Here is a 26751-nt window from a genome sequence, read left to right as displayed (position 1 = left end):
TACACATGGGAAAAACTCTGCCTCATCTGATTTTTCAGGGGTGGAGTAGGAAAGAGGGGGAAGAGGGAGCAAAACAAAGTCTTCCTTCCCTCTGTCTTTCAGAGATAAACACTCAGGGAGAAATAAAACAGTCACATAATCCTTGGGTGTATAACGAGGTCACTTAAGGACTGGTCTTCGTCTATTTGACACACTTGACCGCTAGACAACTGATGAACAATTCGATGGAAATGGAAAATGTAGACTCGACAATGAACAGTCAAGATTATCCAGGCAAAAAGGCACATGGACAGGTAAAAAAGACTCTTTGGATCGATCACATCGTGCAAGTCTTCTTCATTCAAACATTCTGTCTGGAAGTCTACTGCATACAATTACTGTTGATGCCTTTTCAGCTAAACAGTAATTTTCCACTGAGAACTTGTTTTTGTCCCCCCTCCAACCTGCTAAAGGCTCATGGATTCCAGCAGTCGTGTGGATGTCCCTCGAGTCGTGTTGCTCTACTGCACCATGTGCAGATGCCCTGACAGTCGCCCAGTTTCTCTGTGGACCACTTATGTAACGCGCCAGGACGGGAAGCTAAAACTCTTTTATCTTTCCCCTGAATCAGCACTAAGCGTACTAACTCGCACACCCTCTCTCGCTCTGTTTCTGCTCTCTTTACCACCTTTTCTCACAGCACCTGAGAGGTCCTCATGGCCGTTCCCCAGACATTTCAGTACACTGTACGGTTGCCTGGATCTTACGTGACCTCTCCTCTGAGGTCGACAAATAAATCCTGTGGGAAAACGTGGGCCGAAAATGTCTCTCGGACTGAAATAAATGCTGATCTGGATGGATATGTTCTGAAGCATTGCTGAAGTTAGAAAAACAAGTGATATCTTATAGAGCCATTCTCTTCCTGTGTACAGTAGATGCTATAGATCATTTATACTGCAGTGAAAGATTAAGCAATTATTGATTCAGCCTTTCCTATTTGATTTGGAAGAATTTAAAGTTTGGTTAGAGACATGCTGTGATGAGATGAAATGTAAAATGTCAACAAAATCTGTGCAATTTCCTTTTTTTTAGGTTTGGATGAAAGCTAGTCAAATCCAAAAATTATTATACACTCAAGGTTTCCTGTTTGGTTAACACATGATTGGATGCTCAGTGGTGCAAATTTGTCCTTTCTCGTTGAAAATATGCCCAGAATATCGCTGCAGTACCAAAAACCGCCACACCCTCACCTCCAAATGGGGAACTGGGCCCTGAATAATACATGATGTGTAGTACACACATGGCGGAGAGCTACACAAAACATTACATGTAGAGGTACATATTTTATAACCTTGCTCTTTGGAATATGCATCAGAATGTAATAATTTCCTCTAAAAATAAACAGAGCGGGCTGAGATTGTTCCCACATGACTGTAGGTTCAATGGATAATGTAAATGATCTCTTATGCAGTACATGGTAATGTACTCATCATATCTTAATAGAGTGGACTTGTGTAACATTTGTTTCAAGATGTTATTAATCATATTAATCAGTAATTTATCAGAATATCCCAATTAATCTGTTGGCACGACTGATTCCTGTGCATAAACCCGACGTAATTTCGTTTACTTTTTGTTTACAATCACTATCTAGACAACTGTCCGTCCATAAATGCTACGAATGTTGACAAATTTTACATCTTTTGAAATGTCTAGGGCAGGGGTCGGCAATAGAGATGCGGTTGGCGGTTACAACCGCAGATTGGTGGATTACGTGACGGGAAAAAAAATATTTGAATTAAATTCGGGCAGGTGGCGGGCGGTTGAACCAACCAAATGAAAAATACATGTATGTATACATTGTTAAATATTGTTATTTGCCTATACCTACATCAAAAACACTATTTTGAAATGCCTAAAAACGTTTATTATTCTCAACTAATACACTCAAATATTAAATATTAATAAGAAAAGTCATCCATGGTGTATGTGCACATTTTACCCAGGGAATAAAATTAAAAAAAACAAAGGCTGATACTATTTTGCAAATACATTTTACACATTATCACAGCACTATTGTTATGAACTTTAATATTTCAAAGGCAATTTTAGCCTTCTTAGCCCCAGTGTCTCTTAGAGCACTTTAAATCCAAGCCTGAGTCTAATTAGCATTTCAAATGTGACTTAAGTTCACCCAAAAAGTTATTTTAGGATGTATTGACTGTAACTATGCATGACAGCATTTAGCAGTGCTGCATGTTCAGCAGAGCTAAGAGGAGAAAATAGACAGACTGAAGTTGTGTTTGCACATCCTATCCAGACTGAGGGTTCTGAATGTCCATTTGTTTAGAGTCTTTGTTATCATAATTGCACTAACGTTCAATGACCGGGATGCTTTTTTTTTTCTTTACAGCGGTCAAAAATTCACAAAGCACCCCATTTCTCTCCTCTAAGATTTATTCTTCACTATATGCACGGAGCAACTGTTCAACAAAACTGCTTTAGCTTTCCCCTCCAGTGCCTCTAATTCCATTAAACTCATTACAATAAGTGAGTCGTACCGTTCTTCAGCATGCAGAAGCCATAAAGCAAAGATTGGGGTAATAATCCGAGCCTTCACTGGGACATTTTACCGAGTGTTTAAAGAAGCACCATTTGCGGTGCATCGGTCATTGGGCATAGCTAAATGATGTGTTTGCATGCATATAAAAGAAGGCATTAAACATGTCTCTCTCTCTCTTCATTTTGGCAGACTGGGCAAGCTCATTAGCGGAGAAAGAGCTGCCAGCTGGGTATTCCTTTGGGATTTGGCTTCCTTATACCAAGTTCTCAGGCAAAAAAGAGGCAATGTGTAACAAACAAATTCACCAAGTGAAAGGATTCCAAAACAGAGAGCTCATAACAAGTCCCCATTTAATAGCCAGGAGGGGATGTTCCACAGCTTTCATAAATAAAAGATTAATTTTCAGAAGACTGGAATGTTTTAACATTAACAGCTTGGATTCCACCTCCACTTAGTTTCACTTGAAAATCTGAATAGTATCAATTTAATGAGAATAGCTTCAGGATGACATGAACCAGGCCAAATGTTATCCAGTGATAGGATTCTTTTTTGTTTTGTTTTGGTTTTTTTTTCCTGGGTGAAGCAATCAGTTCTGGCCCTGGATGCCAAATGGTCAATAATTAATGCAGTAATTTCTCTCCCTTTTGGTCATGGGAATAACCTGTTTATCACATGCATGAGACTCTTATGAGTGATGTTTTACAGAAATCTGTTGGTTGCCTCCTAAGTTGACCCACAAAATAGAGTATTGTGGTTAAGGGTCAAAATCACTGATCTATATAAATGGCTGGATTGCTCATTATGTCATAAAAAGTCAAGGCACAGCGAAGCCAATACCATATTGGTATTCCCTAGTATTCCCTCACATTCTATCCTATTAATTAATAGGAAACCATCTGAATTGAATGAAAACATTTCCTTGCGTAGTCAGCGTTTTTATATCTGAAGTCTCCTTGTACATTAAGGGTGCTCCGATTGATCGGTCGCCGATCACAATTGGCCGATTATTGCTTTGGGATGTGTGATCGGTGGTCTCTATAAAGGCCGATCCAGAAAAGCCGATCAGATGACACAAAACTCGCGAGACAATTTTTTTTAAGCTCTGATAAAAATGGCTTCACTGATCTGGAAATTCTACAATTCATTAGCAATTTGCAATGTGTTGCATGCCGCGGCCACTTGTCAAACTGTGCAGCCTCTCTGCTTAATCTGTAAATAAATCCATCGATCCGCAATTTACGTTTGAGTTATTCAATGGTCTAGTGGGAGATCTTTTGCCAAGCATGTCAGGTTTCAGGTTCTAATCCGCACTCGTATATATATTTTTCTCTCATCAAAACTGAATATGTTCATCAGTGGTTTCAGTCTATATGAAGCAGCGACACATTTGTGTTTTATTTTGTGATTTCACCGTAATTAATAGAGTCTGCAATGGCGATAGATTTATTATATTTATTTATTTTTCTGGAAAAAGTTTTATTTATTTATATTAGGTACATGGTGGGACAGACTTTACTGGATCTAAACAAATCAATCTAACAATATAGATGTGACAAGTAGTGGTGGCTTTCTTTATCTGTTTAAAATAATTTTGCAAGGGTTCTTGCAAAAAAAAAAAAAAATTACAAAGAAATTGAGAGAAAATAATCCAATAATCTCTATCCCCCCTTTCTCTTTTATCTATCCCCTCTCTCTCATTTAATATCTTTCTTCCTCTCTAAATGCCCACAAAATCTAAGGATCCCAGAAAAAAAGCAAATTTATAGATAGCCTATATGGAAGTTGTTAGTTATTTGTATTTTTTGTTGCTGTGCATTACTACCTGTGGTCCTTTAAGTCTATTAGAAAAACTGATGACTGACTGACTCACGGCTGACGGATGAGATACCTCAACATTTGTTAACAAATTTTAAAATGATTCTTCTAAAATCTGCAGATTTATGCTTTGTAAGGCATGCACATACTTAATTCGTAATGCAAATTATTCAACAGTGTTTTCATTAACAGCATTTATTTCAAAGCAGTAAAGATGACCTAAACATTAGTTGAATTATAATTAGATCAACAATATATACAATTAATTCAAACTGTCATGCTAATAAAAAGCCATAGAATTTGAGCTGACCTGTGGCTCTTTAACTGTTCCAAAATCTGTCTGAAGTGGATGTTGGTCAACAACAAGATAAGAAATAATATACACAACTTATTCAGAAAAATAAAGAATTGAATATAGATCTAAAGATATGAAGCTTTATTTCCAAGCATTTACACTATCACTCCGAGCAAGATCGTAAACCTTGGATTTTAATGCAATATAGTGAAATATATATCATAAGAGAGTCTGGAAACCTCTTTCCTTTTTGCTGTGTGAGTGATTTGGACTGTCTGAGGCCATTTCCCTGTCTGCAGCTGATTTGCAGCCCTCTCAGGTTTCCCCTGACAGCATGTCACTGGTACCAGACCAAAAGAGCAGCTTAAGTCTGACACACCACGTAATGCCTGACGCCTACTGTGCCATCAGTGCAAAACACATTAGGGTTGTTGCGATAACCGCAATCTAGTAACACCATCATACTGACAAACCGACCGCAGAGGAGTGCAAGCAACTATGATGTTCATGTGTTCATGAAGTGTATAATTGTGATTTCTACAGAGGCTCCATAGATTTGCACTAAACAAGCCTAAACGGTCAGCGAATGAGAGAGAAAGCTCGACTGAGCATGTGCGATTACCTGCATCTGTCCTTCTTCAGGTCAAGTCATATATTTGTGAAAAAAAATGAGCCGTTTCCAAAGAGGAAAGCGAAATCTTTGTCATAGCATCCTGTCAACGTTTTGGGCCTTTCCCATGATTGGCGTCAGTTAGGGCTGGGCGATATGGACCAAATCCCAATATATTTAGGCTAAATATCGAAATACAATACAATTTCCCGATATTTTTTCCGCAAACTGAGAGCAAATGTTCAGTCAAAGTCAAAGCCAAATATGACATCACAAGTGGCCTAGTTTTATTGAAACCGACTATTTCAGTGAACAGGTGCAAAATCAAATGAATAAATAATAAACTGGTTTCTTCACCTGGTTCATAATTAAATGCTCAGCTGTTCAAATAAAAATAAAATGTAAACATAACAACAGGAGTACCTTTTTTTAAATCAAAGCTCCCTAAGGTGGCTGCGGGAAAGTTAAGTTTGCAGTAAACTTTGTTTCCGCTAGGATTTTTTCCAGTTGTGGTGTCAGTGATATTCTGATGGTCCACGCCCCCTTGCCCCAGGTTTTTAAACATCCACTAAGTATTATAATATGAATGCCTCCAGTTAAGAGCGGCAAATGGATTATGCGCATCCTCTGAGCAAAATGATGCACTTGAAGCAACGTCAAAGTCACTGCGTGAAGTTTAAGCACAAAGCGAATTGGTTTATTAAGCCTTTTCTTTTAACAGTTTTAAATTTCAGTTACAGTGTGCATGAAGAACAACTAATAGTGCTCTCTACTCCAGTGCTGTAATTTAGCAGACACCAAAGAGAAAGGAAGAAAAATACATTTTATGCAAACCATAGACATTTCTCTGCAAATAAAGTATAATATTGGGAACATTGATTTTGAAGAGAGTCTCGTTCATACATTGAAAGTCAATGTTTTATATATTAACCCAATTCTAACATTTTACTAATTTCGATTTTTATTTTACATGTTTCTGAAAACAATGACAAGAAAAATCAATGAAATTGACACATTTGTCATAAAATATCTAAAACTATTGAGTCTTACCTCTTGATGGCCTTGTAGCAAATGATGACAGTCAGGAGGAGAAAGACCACAGATGCACAGCTTACTGTCCCCAGTACTAAGATCTCCATCTCTCTCCTCCAGGGTATTATAGGGGATACAGTGGAGGGAGCCACTGGAAGAGAGACAAAGTGTTGAAAATAGAGCTAGATTAAAAAAAAAAGATTTCTCAATTATAATCAATTCTTATTTTGAAGAACAGATATCGATTCTTAAATCCCAAGAAAGTTTTCAGTCTCTGCTGTTTTCAGCTGATGAATTAAAGATTTGTTTCAATATTTTATAGATTTTCAGAGGGCAAAAGTATTATAGGCCTAATATGAAAGCTTCAATAGGGCACCAGAGCACATCCCTAGGGCACTATAATTTCCGCGATCATGGAATCATGGACAGAATTGCGTGAAATTTTACATATTTGGTTTGATCTCTGTTTTTGTGTGGGAGAAGAATGTATGTCTGGTGAAAATGCAGACTGGGGGACAAAAGTAGAGCCGTGGAGAGCCGCTTCGCCATGCTTTCATTGTTTTGATTTCGTCATTGGAGCTGAAATGATGGGGGGGGGACCAATTGTCAGTCTGATGCTGTCTGGACAGGATTTACCGGGAGTTTTCAAAATTGTGATAATCGAACACGGTTTTCAAGATAATTAAATTTGGAATGACTAACCGTCAGAAAATTGTGACTGGTAATCGTTCAATTCCTAATTGATATCAAATTAAAATTTTGTTTTACTTATCAAATTGCAAGCTTGTGAATTAAAATCAAATTGAATTGTGAAATGTGTGTCAATGCCCAGCCCCATTTAAAATTTGCATTGGGAAGCTGTTGCTGTGAACTAGGGGTGTGCGATATGACGATTTTTAATCGTGGACGATTAAAATGTCTCCACGATCTGCTTTTGAAGAAATATCGTAGTATCGTGTTACAGTGCATTCTATCAGTTCAGTTCTGGCGCCTCCGTCTCTCAACTGTACAACGCGACGTAGCCTACACATGATCACAATAGGTACGGGACACCGCAATTCACAAAAGTTCATTATTTGCATAAGCCTTGCCGGTTAAACATTTAATTCACGCGCTGATGCGCTGTTATAACGTGCGCTTTCCTGACCGCATAACCCCCGACGCTCACAGGAACTAGATCTGTCAAACAGCGCCTGAATACTGGACTAATAAGTTCTCTCGAGTCTTATTAAGCTAATACTGTTAAATACACACAATGTTTACATAAACAGGCTGTGTCTAAAGTGAAAGCAAACATTTGAGAGAATATCTGGTGTAATATGCGTCTTTAAACGCGTCGCGTGCTGGTCTAAAAGCAACAGGAATAAATAGTAGCCTACTGCCGCTTGTCCTTAAAGGGATAGTTCACAAAAAAAAAAAAAAAAAATCCGTCATTATTTACTCACTCTAATGTTGTTCCAAACCTGTATTCATTTCTTTCTTGTGCTGAACACAAAAGACAATTTTTTTTAATGTGGGTAACCAAACAGTTGCTGGTCCCCATTAACTTCCAGGAGAGAACCTATAAAAAACTATAAGGGGACCAGCAACTGTTCGGTTACCCACATTATTCAAAATAACTTTTATTTTCAACAAAAGAAAGAAACTTATTCGGGTTTAAAACATCTTAAGAGAGTAAATTAAGACAATTTTCATTTTTGAGGGAACTATCCCTTTAGTGTTAATAAAAAAAAAAAACACAAGGAGAAAATCACTCACTGACTGAGAACTTTAATATATCTTTAATAAGAATCAATTTATTCAGTGAAGTCTATGTAGTGTTTTAATTTCATATTTGTTCATTTAATTACTTCAATGCAACTGCTAAATACACCTACTGCATCTGAAAAAATAAAGCACTATTTATTTAATATGAATATTAATTTGTGTAATGTTTATCTTGTCTTATTTTTTTAATAACAAAGAAAATAATGACAAAGATTTTTATCTTCGCCACTGGCCTAAATGTGTGGCTTTCTTTTTTCTTTTGTTACCTAAGGCTTTGTTTTTAACATAGGGACATTAGTTTGGCTGTAATGAGCAGCCACTTGCAAAATATTAAAACCAACTTGAAAAAGAATCGTGATAAAAAATCGTGATCGTGATTTTCCTAAAAAAATCGTGATATGATATTTTTTCCATATCGCCCACCCCTACTGTGAACCTACATCATGCTGTCAAGAGCTCTCTATGCAAGCCAAGCAAGTCATCATTAAGCTTCAAAACCAAAATAAAATCCATCAGAGATATAGAAGAAACATTAGGAGTGGCCAAACCAACAGTTTGTGGTAGATGATATGATTGCAGGATCGATGGTTAAAAAACAAAAAAAACACCTTGACAACACCCAGTTGAATAACACTCACCAGGAGGTTGGTGTATTATTGTCAAAGTCTACAATCATGAAAAGACTTCACAAGAGCAAATACAGAGGGTTCAGCACAAGGTGCAAACCATTGATATGCCTCAAGAATAGAAAAAAAAATCTATAAAAGCCAGACCAGTTCTGGAAAATAATTATTTGGACTATGAAACTAAGATCTGAAACTAAGATCAACCTGTGCCAGAATGACAGGTAGAAAAAAAAATATGGAGAAGGCTTGGAACAGCTCATGATCCAAAAGCATACAACATCATCATAAAGTATGTTGGAGGCAGTGTGATTCTATGGGTATGCATGGCTTCCAATCGCAGTGGGCCACTGGTGTTTTTTGATGTTGTGACAGAAGAAAGAAGCAGCTGTATGACTCCTTAGTGTATAGGGATATACTTTCTGCCCAGATACGGCCAAATGCAGCCAAATTGATACAAGGACGGCGCTTCACAGATCCAATGTCCACATGGACAATGACCCAAAACATACTGCAAATACAACCTAGTAGTTTTTGGAGGAAAATCTGTGAAATACTCTGGATGGCTGAGTCACCTGATCTCAACCCAATCGAGTATGCATTTCACTTGCTGAAGGCAAAACTAAAGGAAGAAAGACCTACAAACAAAAAACTAAAGACAGCTAGAGTAAAAGCCAGACAAAGCATTACAAAGGAGGAAACAAAGTCTTTGGTGATATCCATGGGTTCCAGACCAGGCTTTGAATTAGGGATGTGCACGATTAGTGCACATCAACTAAACAGTATAGATGCTATTAGTAGACACTAAAAACAATAGGTGAATACACAGGGAAAAATTACACAATATTTTATCGTTCAAATTACTACCGGGCACGTGCCGTGGAAAAGGATTGAGACCGGTGGCAAAAGTTTTAATGAACATCACTGCGCACTGCACCAATCTGGAGTCCCAGGAGCTCTGAAAGGTAAGAGGAGGAGTGACGACAGTGGAAGACGAGAGAAGTTCAGGCCTGGGACATTAAAGTTGAGTTTTGTCTATGTATGGGCGGCAGTCGGCTATGAAGCACATGCAGTTTACTTTTGTTTTATTTATTTGAAAACGTCTGTTTACAGTTCACCGGTTCCACATTCTCCCCTGCACCTTGAACTTTGTTACATTTATATTTAAAAGCATTTTAAATAACACATTAAAATATAATACTCAGAAAAATTATACCTCAGATCCAATGCGTTTTTTTCATGTCAGTCACAGAGAGCACAGAAATGACCGCTCAAAAGACAAACAAGGTGTATTTGAATTAGAAATAAAACAGAAAAGTGACAGTAAAACGGACATATTTGACCTTCTAACATTTACAGATGGAGAACTGTGAATTGTAAGTTAAGCACTGAGGAAAGCACCACATCTCAAATACAGCACAAGTATTTATCTGTCATTCAGCAACAGTATCTGTCAGAGCATCTGACAGCATTTTAACTTGTTAACTATATCTTACCAGTTATTTTGAAGCCCTTAATATAAGCTTGTGTCATGTTTAGGACAAATTGTACATTGTACTTTCACTGCAGCAGCTCAACTGCGTCCTCTGCTATTTTTCAGATGTGCTCTTATCGAAAAACTATCAATATAAACAGTATTGCCTCATTCCATTTAGTTTTAACAACAACAATAAAATATCGATACATTGTACAAACTCGATATACTGCCCAGCCCTATTAGAGGGGTTCTTTTAGACTAATCGGGTTTCAAAACTTTTGTTTAAACAACTGTCAAATAAGTTGATGCGCACACCCCTACTTTGGATCAGCAGTGTATTTTAGCTATTTACGATCATCCCACCACCCGTCCCTAATGTAGAGAACAGTACTTTTACTCTTATCACTCTTAAACTGGTCTCTCACACCAATACAGCTTGATGGCCCAATCACAAGGCTAAAGCGTTCTGCTCTACTCCATTTATCATTCCATATCCGAGAGGCGCTTTATTTGGACCATTACGCAGCTGTCTCATCCAGAAACATATTAGTGCTTCAGGCTGCTCTACCTTCCCGACCACTTTAAAGTTCAGATGAGTTTTCTCTGGTTGAGAACTGATAGTGGCAACCCTGCTTTACAGAGCAGTTTTAAATGGTACTTATAAAAATGTACAGGAGAATGCTAATTAACAAGTTCATTGCCCTCATGAGCACACAGGGCTTCTGCCTTTTCTCACTCACTATTCCTTCCTCTAGATCTTCGTCTCTCAATTTCCACCACTGTATACCTTCCTCTCTGCCTCTCTTTGCCTCTGTCGTAAAAACTTTTGATAATTAATCCTCAGATTCAGATGCATTTGTTCTTAAACCAAGGTTTTTGAAAGTGCTTGGGGGATTGAAAACCAAATTTACTAGTAAGTTCGAGTTCATACAATACAGCTTCCAGTAGCTCAAATACTGTCTGTATGATAGAGATTGGAATGAAAACACCAGTCTTTATACCCCTTTTGCATTAGCATTATTACATTATGCTTACTAAGGCTCCATTTATTTGATCAAAAATACAGTAAAAACAATAATTTTGTGAAATATTTCTACAATTTAAAATAGAACCGTTTTAAATATTAATATATTTTAAAATGTAATTTATTCCTGGTGGCAAAGCTGAATTTTCCAGGATCCAGGATGGCCGCATTAGTTTTGTGCAGGCCCTTCAAATAGGTCATATGACATCAAAAGACTATTCGACAACAAAAATATTGTTGATAATGTTGACTAACCGTTCCAGTTAGTATCGGTGCATCTCTAGTAGTGTTGCCAAAAATATAGATATTTCGATAAATATTGATACTGAAATATCTGTACCAATACTAATTTCCCAGAGTATAGATACTAGCACGGGAATCATTATTTCAAGCATTATTTCAATGGAAAAAAGCACTGGTACACTATGACACTGTTACACAGGAGAAATACTTGAAACATCACTCTGTTATTCCTCAATCTCTCAAACCTCCCATTAATTAAAAGGCTGTGAGATATTAGCCAGCAGCTTTGGAGTATAAATCACTGAATAATTCTCCCTTGGGTCGAGACCAATGCATCAGCAACTTCAGATTGGCTTCTCTCTAGCGGTTTATCATCCTGATTGATGACCCCAAACGGACAGAAAAACGCAAAGACATAACTGTGGAAATAATTCAACAGAGCAGAAAGTAACACTTATATTGATCACCAAGTCAGATTCTTTACTGATGAACCACGACACAGCCGGAAATCAAAATACATTATAAAAAAGGCAAAAAGACAATTGAACAGGTCAAGATGAGTGCCATAATGACTTCAGTGACCTCATTTAAATATCAAAGTGGACTTTCCCATTTGTTGAAGTCCCCCGGCCTATATAGTCAATAACTGTATCCCTTAAAACTCATCTTTGATCACGAAAATGATTTTTTTTTCCTGTAAAAAAAAAAGATTAATGCCTTAAAATAGCTTGAATGTAACTCTACACCCTTGCAACATTTAGACTAGTACACGCAGATCTATGAATATGAAAATTAGCACCACCTCCACGCACTCAAACCGGCTCAGAGATTCACTTGGCCAACTTACTGAGGTAAAAGCTGCACAATGGTGTCGGTCTTTACATCATCAAACACATAACGGCAACTAATATGATTAGCCTTTTGCTTGACTGTTATTAAACAGCTAATAATGTATTGCTAATGTTACACAAACCATGTTCCCATTCCATATCTTTAGCAGGCATTAATTTGCCTGCTAAAAATCTTACTGTTTCCACATAAAAAAGGTAATTTTTCTCAGAATAAATTCAAAATTGCAAGTTATAAAGTCAGAGTTGCGTGATATACAGTCGCATTAGCACTTTATAAAGTCAGCATTTTGAGATAAACTCACAATTGTGAGAACTCTAAGTCAGAATTGTGAAATAAAAAGTCACAATTATCTTTTAATTTTTTTTTTTAATTCTGTGACTAAAACAAGCTTCCATCAAGCTTTCTTTTAAATGGAAAAGCTGTCTATAAATGCTGGTCTAGGATCAGTTTTCTCCATAATATGAAAGAATATTGGTGAAACTCCTGTGTTTTGAGTGGTGAGTGGATTAGTTCAATGCGCTCGCAAATCTTCTCGTTATAATAAACAGTTAGGCTATGTAAATAAGACATTATTGTGCATCAGCTTTACTGATAGCCTAATGGAACTTGGTAAGATTGCTGCTTTTTGATGATTTTAAAATAGGCTCTCTTTGCAAGCTTTCTGCCATGACAAATCCTGCACAATAAATGTTTTTAAAGGGGAAGCGCATATCCCCATGGTGTTAGTTCACCCTCCGCCTATGATCAGAAACTTCAGATTTTGTGCTTTGGTGTTATTTTAATATAGAATTTGGTCTATTTCAGTTATATTAGATTAAATATGTGATGTTATTGTTTTGATGACTGTCTGTTTTGTAGATCATAAAAAAGTGAAAGACATAAAAAAGACTGCCCTGCCTCAGTGTCTTCTGCACATGCTCTCAGTCTGATAACTTACAGCAAAGAGTGAAATGGCATATTCAGTAATGAATGTAGTGGCTGCCAGGAAGACAAGACCTGTCTTCTGAAGAAGACCCAGTCTTAAATGGCCCAACACACACATGTTCTTACCAAGAAAAGATGACTGCCCGAAAGATATGACCTCCATTGGAAATTAGTGTCTAGCTTGGTTGAACTCAGTAATTGGATCCTAATAAATTTGTAGGGAATGTATTGGACACACATGGGAAAAGGGACACAGCATTCCAATATAGGAGCCTTTGAGACTATTAAACAGATCACCAAAAAATGTATATTCTGTCATCATTTACTCACCCTCATGTCAAACCAAAAGATCCAAATATCTCTGTGTTCATAAAAAAAGTCAATTCAGTCCCATTATATGGACAAAAGGAGAAACATTCTTCAAAATATTGTCTTTTTAGTAAGCCATACTAGTTTGAATCAATGTGAGGATAAGTTTTCATTTTTGGGTGAACTACCCCTTTAAACTTCGATAAAATTCCAGCAAATGCATCATTGTCTATAAAATGATATTGCATGTTCAATTGACATCCGTTTCCATGTACTTCACGCTGCATAAAATAAAATATTTAGTAATATGTGTAAACATACACTACCATTTAAAAGTTTGGGGTCAGTACGAATTATTTCATGTTTTTGAAATAAGTTTCTTAAGCCCTATTCACACGGGATTAGTATTATCTGGTGACCTGTAGTAATTTGTAATAACTGCGGAGTTTGTCCGTGATCTTAATCCCGTGCGAATCGGCCATGTCTGTAATTTGTAAAGTAAAAATTCCCCCGTAAATTACCAACAATAATTGTCGCCAAACACCGGGGTCCTGTGATAATATTAGTCCTGTGCGAATCGACATCTCTGTGATTCGGCCAGATCATATATCATTTGATATCACATATATCAAGGATTTTGTTTCATCTGCGCCTTTTTATCCATCTTTCGTGGAGAATAGAGGCTTAGTTGGAGTGTTTTGATAGTATTTTGGGTGTGGGGTCATTTCGCTAGTACAACTAGGCTATCCAATTTGCAGAAAGGGAAAGCTGGTAACAATCAAACAATAAAAATACAATCAGAAGCAAGAAAACAAAAAGAATGATTAGATGGAGATGAATGATGGAATGATTAAGGTAGATGAATGTTTAGCAGCATACGGTAAGTTCAGTTCTTCTGTTTATTATATTCAGCTAGACATAATAACAACAAGACATTTCAAAGCTATAGCCTAATGATATCATATCTAGGAGATAAGTCAGTAAATTCGAGTAAAATCACAGGCTTCGGTTATTCCGTGCGAATGCGCCACACAAAATTCAGTTGTGGGTGGGTTATTTCAAATTCACACGTGGTCCCCAGGTAATACTAGTCCCATGCGCATAGGGCTTTATTCTGCATTTATTTGATCAATCCATGTTTCAATTTGATCCAACAGCAACACTAAAACTTATCCTTAAAGGAGCATTTCATTCATTTCAACATTAATCTTTATTGAAAGTGGATCATATATGTACACGAAATGTAAAAGAATTTTTGAATTTGGTGCCCTCTTGACAGAGAAAAGACAGAAAATAACGAAGGGCGCATTTGTATGTAAGACAACAACTCCCACAATGAACCACATTGCTCCGCAAGCCACACCCACTAATCCAGAACTGTGCAAACAGAGAAATCACTCTTCCGTCTACAAGGCTAACGTCATCTGTCACCAGAGTTTGAAATACATTTCACTCAAAATTTCTAGTTAGTTGGCTGTGGCGAGCAGGACGATTGAGGGCGAGGGACGTAAGAGGACGACGCGGGGCCGGTGGCGTGAGTGATAATGAAAGACACCTCTGTGAGACACGCGCCGGTCTCGCGTCTCTCATGGAGGAGCGAAAGCATAAAATGAGGAGCAACTACGGCAGATCGAGAGAGAAACAGGGCTGATTTTCTGTTGTTTTTTTTTTTTTTCTGTTGTGTGTAACGTTCCAGCAGTCGTCAATGAGGGGCTGCTGGCTTATACTTTCGTTTTGTATTTGTTCATTTTACTATTAAAATGTTTAAATGTTCGCTGGTTCCTGCCTCCTTCTTCCCACAACAACAAACCCCGTTAACGTTTCATTGGCAAACTCATTAGTGAATTATTTGTATTTCTATATGGTGAATTACTGCATGATACCTGGATGTTCAGTCAGTCGAAACTTGGATGGTTCACATCACAACACAAATGTCTGTGTGCTCGTCTGATTCAGAGATTTCATTCAGGAGAATTTGCCATTGTTGAGATACTCTGCAGCAGACGGACTCTATCTGTGTTCGTGGTTTTTAGTGAGAGCACATGCACCAGCAATCCGCCCAGCTCGAGCCAGTACGGGTTCCTCGACAGACGACAGGTAGCCGCCTCCGGTTTCCTCTAGGGGTGGTTAATCTGTCTGATTTCCCGATTCGATTCGATTACGATTATTGAAGTCCCGATTCGATTACAGTCGATTTTCGATTATTAACGATTCTCGATTACCGATTATTGATTTTCCATTTCACAACAGTAAACGAAAATACACTAGATCAACATATGATTATAGCAGCAGCAGCAACATTTTGGTATTAATTGCACTTTTTATTTGTTTGATATTCATTGAAAATATAATGATGGTTAGTGAGGACATGCAAACATGCTTGTTGTCTACTACTTAGGCAACTCATTATCTTTACATTTATTAACTTAATTTTTTTTTTTTCAAAAGCAATTTTGTTGCATTATAATGCAAATGCACCTGGTTCTATTAATTGACAGCATTAAAATGTATTTTGTGATTTCCTTCAATTGAAAGTATTTGAAGCAAGTTTGGGGGGACTTGAAGGGCACCCGATTCAGAGAATCACCCAGAAATTCAAAAGAACAGCATTTATCTGAAATAGAAAGCTTTTGTAACATTAAACAATACCGTTCAAATGTTTGGAGTCGGTAAGAATTTTTATTTAATTTTTTGGGCAAAAGAAAAAAGAAATCTATACTTTTATTCATCAAGGATAAATTAAGTTGATCAAAAGTTAAAGTACAAGACATTTATAATGTTACAGATCGATTATCGGAATCTTTTGTGTGTGACTATAAATAATTTGCTTTAAAAGTACAAATTAATGACCCATAAAGAATTAATGCACAATATATTTTATTAACATTACAAAGAATGACCAGGAAAATAAATGTGTGCTTGAACTAGGAGCATATACTTGTAGTAAATAAATAATATAACGACTGGTGCAGCCGAGTGTTTTTCCTCCTCTGGCTGGAAAGGTGTCATATGGCTTATCATATTTGTCGTGTTTCCGTCGTTGGTTTTATTCCACAAAGCGTACAACTAGTGCGGCTCTTGTCCAGCTCCTTTCCCCCTTCAACTTCAGAAGCCAAAATATTTCCACACGTCAGCTTTTAACCTAACAAGGAAAGTGTTTGGATCTCGCGTGCCATCTCATCTCTGTTATGTGCACGCCACAGACGGTCCCGCCACTTCCGCGCTTCAGAGTTCCGTCTTTCGCGTTCCGTCAATATTACGTTATTATAAATACATATAAAAATTTTTTTTTTTGAAATCGATTTTTTTACATTTGTGAATCGATTCAGGATCGTCCACGTCCGCATCGCGATGCATCGAGAATCGATTTTTTTCCCCACCCCTAGTTTCCTCCATCAACCTCAGCTGCTCTTCACTATACTGCGGCTTGTAAAGGTAGCCACGAACATCGGATTCGAGCAGCAGAATTTCAAAATCCTCTTCTTCCATATCATGTTTAGTTTGGTATCTCCACAGCACTTGTTAGATTAGCTTCCAAACAAGATGGCTGATACTGATTCAGTATTTGCAAGTGAAGTCCCACCCAATGATCTGCATAATAAGCAGGAAGTAAAAAAAAAAACACACTTAAATCCTTATTTCTCCCATCTCAGGGGAAAATAAGGGAATAAACCATGACTATTTAAAAATATGACTGGGTTTCTAAAGATACAAAGCTTAATGCAAATGGGTGAAGTGTCCCTTTAAAGTCCCCGTGAACCGGAAGTTGCAAACGATTTTTCTCCAGTGCTGTGACGTATTTCCAAGTGAAACGGAATATTGAACAGAGGGCAGGGTTTTACTCTAGCGCTCCACCTCTCCATCTCTCGCTCATAGCAAACTAACGGTTTGAGGGGAGTGGTTAAGCGTTTCCCCACCCAAGTTGTGAAACCTACGTCATCAGAAAAAGAAACCGTTCCAGACCGGAAGTAACTTTTCAGATTTTGATTAAAGATTACCAAGGTAAAACATTTTTTAAATATATTTTTACTTGCACGGATTAATTGTTCACCACAAGACTAGTAATATGCGCTAACAAAGTAAATAGGTTCAATTTTGATTTCACGGGGACTTTAAATGCCTTATGAGCAAAACCTCAAAATGAAAACAATTTTGTAATTCAACATTAAAGCATGCGAAATTTTGATGCATCATGCACACTGTGAATAGTAGCATCTCCTGTCGATGATAAAGGAGCAACAGACATATCTGCGGGTTGGTCTTATGAAGGCAGAGAGAACCAGGCCTATTAGATTAGGCTATTTTTGTACCTGCTCTCCTGTTTAATGGAGTTACATGGCTCTGGATTGCCAGGGCAAAACTGATTTTAAAATAAGAGGACTGACAGGCTGCAAGATGTAAAAACAAACAATAACTCCATCTGAGTTGAGCTCTGCACATTTTTTTTGGTAGACTGCCACACAAGGAGCAGTGTCAGGGACTTATAAGTAATTTACAAGAATTTTAAACTCAAGACTAATTCTTACTGCTTGTGGAATATCTGATACCATTCAAGTTAAAACAGATGTTGCTGCAACCAAAGAGAGAGTGAGAGCAAAAAAATGTGAGCCCGTACTCTAACCAAGCGGTAAAAATTAGTCTGGTGTTGAAAATTCTTGTAAATTACTTCTAAGTCCCTGACACTTCTTCTTGTGTGGCAGTCTACCAGAAAACCTGTTTTTTTATATATATCTGGCATCCTGTCAGTCCTCTTATTATCCCCTAATGCTGAGACCTTTGTTCTGCAGAACTAGAGCCCCCAGTGTACCCACTTTTAATCTCTGTCACCCAAGCCAAAGACCTCTTGCGTTTGGTCACAAGCGCAGGTAGAGAGGGCCTCTGCTCTACTTGTACAATGGGAAAGTCTGCAGGCGGAGGGAAGGAGCAATCGTGGGCCTCCATCCCTGTGGGTGGCTCATCCACACTCATGACAAAGTGCATCCAAGCAAAGGTCAGTGCAGAGCCTGCAGGCAACTGCTGCTTCCCCCATCCTACCTAGTTAGTCATCAACAAGAAAACATCACTCCATCATCCAATGACGATGAGTGGAGAAATGAAAAAAAAAAAGATGATGTACAAAGATGATTCAAAAGCTGTGGGGGTGTGGAAAGCTAGATGAGACGGTGAGGGTGATCAATAAAGGCGACACTCCAAAGTCTTTGGCACACGTCCTAAAACACTCTTTAATTAAAGCTAGGAGCCTGGTGCAGGGCCAGACCGGCAAGCACGTCCCATCCATTCATTTGAGGGGATGTGGATGAGCCAGACAGTGACTCCTGACATTTTCAGCGGCATTGCGCTAGATGTGCAAGAGGAAGAGCAAGAGCTAGAAAGAGATATTGCGTGACTTCAATGTCTCCTGTTCACATATCTACACGTGTACATACTAGAATTTTACAGATTTTTCAAAACAACAGAAATATTTTTTCTCACAGAAACTTAATTATTGTCTTAATTAAGTTTGGAGTTAAATATTACATTACATAATTTGCTTGATAAATGTTTCCAATAACAGTACTGAAATTAAATCCCACCCAGATTGAAATGTCTGTGACTGATTTTTTTTTTTTTTTTTCTGATTTATTTTGACCTCTGCTGAATACCGTAAGCTAATTTTCTCGTTGTGCTGCCTGGTGCATTTTCATTATTGATTTAGACCTTTTGCCAAGTTTCTGAGTGAAATAACATTTGATCGTTCAACTGCCTGCTGGCATCCCTTTCCAACATAAAAAGCTAATTAAATCAATAAGGAAAGCCCGATCCCGGAAACTACTCAGAATAGCCACTTTAGTAGAAGGTCACGATTTTCGTCTAAATTGAGTCCTTCTCTTAATTATATACCAACATTATAAATAAATGTAACACCCACATCCTAACAACAGACCAATCAGCCTTATGGGAGTAGAAACAGATATCCCACTCCCAACTGAATCAGACATCCTCTGTTAATAATTTTAACATAATTAAAAAAAATACTTTACTCTGTCAGTACTCTATGGATTAAGTGATTATGGATGCAACATGCTTCTAGTTCTCTTTAACAATTTTTATTTATTTATTTATTTAGGTTTGAATATTGATATTCTTTTGAGGGTTTCTGTTTCTTTCATTTTGTGATGTACATCCAAGTGAAACGACTTTTCAACAAAAAAAAAAGTTGAGCAAGGACTTCTATCCATCTGGTGTTGATTGGATTTTGGGGAGATAAAGGCAGATCTGAATGCAAGCTTGAGGACGTCGATAGTAAGAAAGGGTGTAGATTAAGCAGACTAAATGATTCACACAACAAAACAACTCAGCCAAGACATGACACAAAGTACAAAGTTCACAACATTAAATCTCGATTCTAAAAAGGCCAGCGATTCATTTTATCTGCAAAGACACGCATGTGCCTATCCCTGATAGCACTGTTGAAAGCAACATCCTATTATGTTAATTACACCTACCTAGGGCTTTACCTGCTCCACACCCTAGGGGTCCACGGTATGACAAAAATTGTGTTTCACAGTATGAATAATTTTATTTCACGGTAACAATATATTTCACAATATAGTTATTTATATCTGTAGTTATTCTTGAAAAATCGACAAAAAGGGCTTTATATAATAAATAAACTAGGGATGCACCGATCCACATTTTTTCACTTTCGATCCGATTCCAATACCTGACTTTGGATATCGGCCAATACCAATACTTTTCCGATACCAGAGCTGTGTTTGCTTCGCTTTTGTATTATTATCATTATTGTTGATTTTCTATGATGCTGAAATAAACTCCACTCTCATGATATGTACATATGTATGCATGTATGTCACAATTTATATATATATATATATATATATATATATATATATATATATATATATATATATATATACAGTGACATACATGCATACATATGCATGATAATTCTCCATTGCAGAAGTTATTATGATTTACCTTACATTCTCAAATAGCATTTTTAAGTACAGATAAAGGCACACTAAAAATAAAACATTCAAACTAAATGCAACTTGCTGCATCATGAGAATTGTGATTAGCTTCTCTAGTATGTAATTAACCTAAACTGGAAAGCATTAATCAGCAGTTCATAAAAAAGCTGTATGGCCTAGTGTTGTCACGGTACCAAAATTTCAGTATTCGGTACCGATACCAGTTAAAATTCACGGTTCTCGGTACCAATTTCGGTACCAAAGCTTAGTTTAAATTTACATATATTTAAGTGTTTATCACGGTTACAAGTATGGAAACTGTACATTTGTATTATAAACACTTTAGAAAAAGATTAGATAAAATGACCTAAAATAAACAATATTATACACTAACACATTTTTAAAGTTGTTTGTAAAGTTTTAATCCATTATTTATTTAATGCACAATGAATTAAGTGAACAAACATTAACAATCAGGTGTTTGTAATAAATAACATTTTCAAACATTAATTAATGTTGTAAAAATATATTGTTCACTCAATGTGTTGATAACTAAGTAATGTTTATGAATGGTATCTTTGTAGCATTACCATAAAACATGTTTTATTTGACTTAACTGTCCTTTTATTTAATCTAAAACTGCATTCATATTTAATTTTAAAAAGGCTTTTTAAACCTGCTGAGTTATAAAGGCAAGAATACGCCTAGTACTGGCACTGACATTAAATGACAATACTAATACCATAGTACTCTGGTGTCGGGTGGATACTACTGTGCTCATGTACTCGTAAAACTACCCCGAAAGCACTTTAGAGGCCGTTCACATGTCGCGCGTGTTTTTTAATTATATTTTTGCGCGTGCTTATTCTTTCCAAAGCGCTTGCTCTCACGCGGCGTCTGTCGTTGCTATGCAACGCAAACGAGTTTTTATTATGAGCGCGCTTGCCTCGCGCCTATATTTGAAATTGCGAATTTGCATGTAATCGGCCTCTTATGGCAACGTGACATTAGCCTAATCCAAAATATTTCCATATGTGGCTCTTTCCTCCTTTCGTTTCAACAAGTGGATTCAGAGAGAGAGAGAGCATATCAGCGTTATGAAGAGGACGCAACTGTGCACGTTTCAGACATCGCGTCTAGAACAGAACTGGACGAACCTGGTATTCGGTACCTAGAAAAGCTGGTACCGTAACATTTTTTTTTTTTAGTACCGACTTGGTACCGAAGTACCGAGTTTTTTGACAACACTAGTATGGCCTAAAAGCTAAGACTATTCGAGGGTTTTGAACTTATTTACAGCTTAATAACTTATTTACAGCTTCTTGTGCATACAACAACTGCATGGCTTTCAGCCAATGGTAGTCAATCTACTAATGCTCTTCAATTACCAATGTCCAATGTAACATTAGCAGATAAGCTTGACAACACATTGGACAGAGGGGAAGGTGAATGTACAAGTGTGAGTAGAGGTGAATGGCTCCTTATTCATCAGTTTCTCTACTTTATGAATTTCTCAATTTCACAGTCAGCAAAAACATCAGCGGGAGTTACACCCCTCATCCTCCTGCACTATGGTCCAGTACTCATACAGCGGACAAGATCTTGTGTCTATGAAGAAAGGTAGCTTTGAAATTTCCTCTGAATAAAAAACATCTGAAACCCAAAATTGAAATTAAATCAAAAAGTGTAAAATAGGCCTGGCTCACCAGCATCTGCATTGGAGGAAAACATACACTAATGGCACTTTTCCATAACCAGTACCAGCTCGACTCGCCTCGCCTCCATTCGCCTTCCTCTGTTTTCCATTGCAGACAGTATCGGCAAAAATAGTACTGGTCGCCATAGCGATGCCGCAGGAAACTGTCGTGACGTAATCTTATACGCGAGTATGCAAATCTTATTACAAAGGAAAGTCTGCACCTCCTCGTTTGACCGAGTTGCCATAATAATAGTTGTAAGTTTAGTAACTTTCTCTGGCTAAACTATTTAAAAATGGTGGGGTTATTCCGAGTACTCCATCTGGTGTGTGTGCAATGATGAAGCAGTGAATAGTGAAGATTCTCTCTGACCAATCAGCATTGTTTACACGCCACATTTTAGTATTGCCTCAGCTCACTCAGAACCTCGCCGGAGGTGATACAAAAAAAAAAATAAGGTACACGAAAGCAGGTACAACTTGTACACAGTGGAAAACCAAACAAAGGTGAGCCAAGGCTAGGGGTGGGCTCTATACCGGTATGAACGTGACTACCGGTATTATGTTTTACCATGATATGGATTTTGTGACACCGAGAATACTGTTAGATATTCATAAATTAAAATTTTGCAGTTATATTGTTTTGTTCAATTTGGTACTCTCTACAACTTTTATCACTACTAATGAGGCTGAACTGAACGTTTAACCTTTTCCTTTATTGTTTCCAACTCACGTGATGCACAGGCATTAATAATCACCATTTCAATTACGCCATTTAAAACAAGCAGTGTATTTGTTCTCTGTCACTCTGTCACTGTGTATTACTCCATCTCTGTCACTCTCTCGCACAAACACACACACACACACACACACACAGCGTCTGTCTATGAGGTGCCGGACTGGACAAAAGCAAAGCGAAGTCCGCGAGCGACAGCGAGAGAGACTGAGTTTGTCGACAGCGAGAGAGACTGAGTTTGAGAGACTGAGTTTGTCATACATTTATTGCCAGTAATTTAACTAAAGTCTACCAAAATGTGATTCCATTTTTCCTTTCTCATATCGCAATATAATAACGATATCGTCCGGACAGTGAAAAATATCCGAAGCGAGTCGGGCTGGTACTGTGTAGTGAAAAGGTGCAACAAGTGGCTTTTTTCAAAAGCATACTGGTCAAAGACAGAAGGTTACTCGATGAACTAAGAGCAGCATCGGAGCTAGCCAAAATGTAGTGATATATAAATAATAAATTTGTATAGAAATTCTAATAGTAGAATAGAAAAAAATTTACCATTCAGAAACGTTTTGTAAGAGCCGTGTTTGGGGAGGTTCTGCTTGACTTCTGGGTCTGATTCTGGCTCAAACTGATCCGCCATTATCGGCACCATTATTTACATGACAGGAGCACATACTACTTTAGCCCGTAATGAGAATGGGCGTAAAGTTTCCGGACAACGTACACTATGCAGTTTAGCCAATTACAACACACCGGCCCAACAAACCAATCTGAGCCCACTGCCTGTTTCTGAGGGAGTGGTTTCATAGAATCAAGAAGTCAACCGGTCGTTCAAATGACAGGAGAAAGCGGCTTACAATAAAGGTGAATTTTAGGAAAAATAAGGCTTATTGCACTCCATAAACACAATCATGCAACAACAAAAAAGCAGTCAACCACCCCTTAAAGGGAATGGGAATGGGAGACTGATTTTTTTTTTTTTAACATTACGCCCAAAACACACCCATTACTCATTAAGAGAATAGGGACAACCCTTTTAGACTATGCACCAGGCATGCCAACCATTTTTCCTGTCATTAAACTAGCAAAAGTGGATTTGGACAATTTAGACCATGTGCTTAGATCATTAAAACAGGGCCCTAAGTTCATTAGCCTTAGAAAGGACAAACAAACAAAGGACAAACAAAAATTTTGGAAAAGTTGTGAAAAAAAAATAGTGTCTTCTCTAATGCAGCTTAACCAGACCTTCCCAGCCTTTTTTGCATATTCCGTGGGGACAGATTATTTAAATGAGGAACATTGTGACTTCATAAAAGTCGGGAAAACTGCATTGTAGTCCAAACAAGTCATTAGTTGTAGTTTTTGAAAAGGGGATCCTGTTAAATAAAATATCTCTCTTTGGAGTGGACTTTGAGCTTTGCAACCTTGCAGATGTTTTTTTTTTATACACACTAACTAAAGTTGAAAAAGTCGAAAAGCATAAGGCCCATTTGCCTTATTATGTATGCCAATATTTAACTGTACAAGTATTCTTTTACATTGTTATGTATTGTAGCACTTTACAGAAGCAGAGCCACTGACTGCCTTCTCACTGTGTAGAACAATTTTACATTTCTGACACAGCAATTTTCCCTATAGCAAGCTATCCTACTTCCACACATTTGAATAATTCAGAAGGGTGATACGCGGGAGAATTTTCTGCAATCCGTCATGCTGTACAAGCAAAAACATTGCCTGGTTATCTCAGAAATGTGCAGTCACCAGCCGTGATTTCACCTGATGAGAAGATATAGACAGATGACTTTGTTTCGCTTTATTTGTGTTTTGTGTCACAATGTGTTTTTGATTTGGCTACACTTAATTAATTCCAAAGATACTGAAAAGCTTAACTAATGTTGACATGCTTTGAATTAGCATAAACAGGCAGATACACTTGCAAGACAAAACAGCCCTCCAGACAGGGAGACATTAGCTTTGCTTTTTCTCTTCTTTACTATGATTGTCAGGAGGGGGAGTCAAGTCGACAGGCCCGGAGGGATAACGGCTGACAAGAGCAAAGAACTACTTGCCATTTCAAAGCTCTCTCTGTTATTCTGTTGTTTTTAGACAGCAACTTTTTGCAAAAAAAAAAAAAAAAAATGAATAAATAAACTAAAAACACAAAATCCAAGATCACTTGTTTTAAATGCTATAAGTGAATTTAGACATCACAACATTGTAATGTACAATTTGAGATTTGCTAAAGATTCACATTTAAATGTGTAATTATTATTCAAGTTTTTAAAGATTAACCTTAAGTTAGATGACAAAAGGTCATGTAAAAAAAAGTGGAAATCCTACTTCTTTTTTTGCAATCACTACTCCCACTGCACACCACATCCTTATTGACATCTTGACATAGGTTAGCACCATAAAAATAATATCACATTCTTCACACCTTAAGGTAAAAGCCTGTGAAGACGAACTCTTCAGGCTTTGGCTACTATACTTTGTCACAACGACAATACTAGTGTCTCTAAGCACCTCTGTAAGGTTAGCTGAGTTTGCCATGCGTTTCTGACGGCCACACATGCCCTTTTTTGGGCTTAAAAGAGTGTGTTCTCTTACAAGGGCCCAGGAGCAATTCCATCTTATCTACTTCCCCTCATCTACATCCTCAGCAGTTCTGTTAAAAATAGATTCAGATTAATCTTGAGATAAAAAATGTGTACAATTTGGTAATATTCTGGGTTCAATCAGTACTACTGTATGTGTCTGCTCCAAAAGGATTATTATGAAGACAATACAATATAGAGCAATAGGCTTTATGCCGTGCGTCACGTGACCAAACCGGAAAACGGGTCTCATCGCATCCGCTTGTCAGAGAAAGTGTTAACGGCCGTAAGAACTGACTACGATATCTATGGATATTTAAGGTAATCAGCTAACCTAACTAGTTCACTTTGTTATTGGCGTTTTATTCCATTTAAATATCTAAACGTTACTGTGAAGAAGAAAAAATATAAAACGTTTAAATATTAATCTGCACATATGTGAGGGATATTGTTTATGCTAATCTTTGCTCGCTCCTTTTAAGTTATCTTGAGTAAAACCGCAAAAAATTTCATGAAAAACATACAAAAGATCTGGACCGGAAGCGATTCGACCTGTTTTACAGAGAATGCGGAAGTAAGTTCTGCATAAAGCCTATACAGCGTTGCATTATCCAGTGTGGACGATTATTGGACTAACTGGTTAAGATGATGTGTGATAAATGGTGATTTAAAAATATCTTGTTAATTTATTGCTTCCAATATTCAGTCAAAGTCAAACTGACATTTAATCCTACTATTAGGTTTAGGGCGGTAACACCTCTTATTGCAATCGGGCCCTCTGAAGCTGCCTTTCCTTTTGCACAAATATAATACATTGCTCAGTTTAAACCTTTTATCACTGCTTCAATAACGACAGGTGTGGGAGTCCTCATTAAATGCATCTTCCTCATGAATAATTTTAATAAGCTAATGTTAAAGTCATTTCGCCCCTAAAGGCAAAGCCTGTCACCAGCCTTCAACTGGTTACTTATCAAAACCGCCTTTACAGTTAAATCCTCAGCCCTGGCATAGTTGTTAATAGCTATGTTGCATTTCGCCCTCAAACGTTTCATGTCACCGACTGAAAACATAACATTAAAGTCTTTCAGCCTGAAAGACTTTAATGTTATGTTTTCAGTCGGTGACATGGTAAATATTGATTTTGTTCGCTTCACATCTGAAGATGTATCAAGCATGTATGCATGAGGCAGGTATCGATGCAAGGCACATTCTAATGTATTTTTTTATGAAAATTCTCTTTCCCA

The 26751-nt window shown here is 37.4% G+C and overlaps 1 protein-coding gene across 2 annotated transcripts in view; it reads right to left on the bottom strand.

Annotated features, from left to right (window-relative positions):
- prima1 (proline rich membrane anchor 1) overlaps nucleotides 1-26751 on the bottom strand; it is a 39473-nt gene that overhangs the window by 8528 nt on the left and 4194 nt on the right. For both annotated transcript variants that reach the window (XM_039693424.2, XM_039693426.2), the window contains exon 3: nucleotides 6313-6445. In XM_039693424.2, the coding sequence (XP_039549358.1) occupies nucleotides 6313-6445 (133 nt within the window). The remainder of the gene's footprint in view (nucleotides 1-6312; nucleotides 6446-26751) is intronic.

This window comes from Pimephales promelas, chromosome 13 (assembly GCF_988280905.1).
Source record: "Pimephales promelas chromosome 13, fPimPro1.hap1.1, whole genome shotgun sequence".
NCBI lineage: Eukaryota > Metazoa > Chordata > Actinopteri > Cypriniformes > Leuciscidae > Pimephales > Pimephales promelas.
Note: the sequence above shows the minus strand (reverse complement) of the source record. Positions and strands in the feature narration are given on the sequence as shown.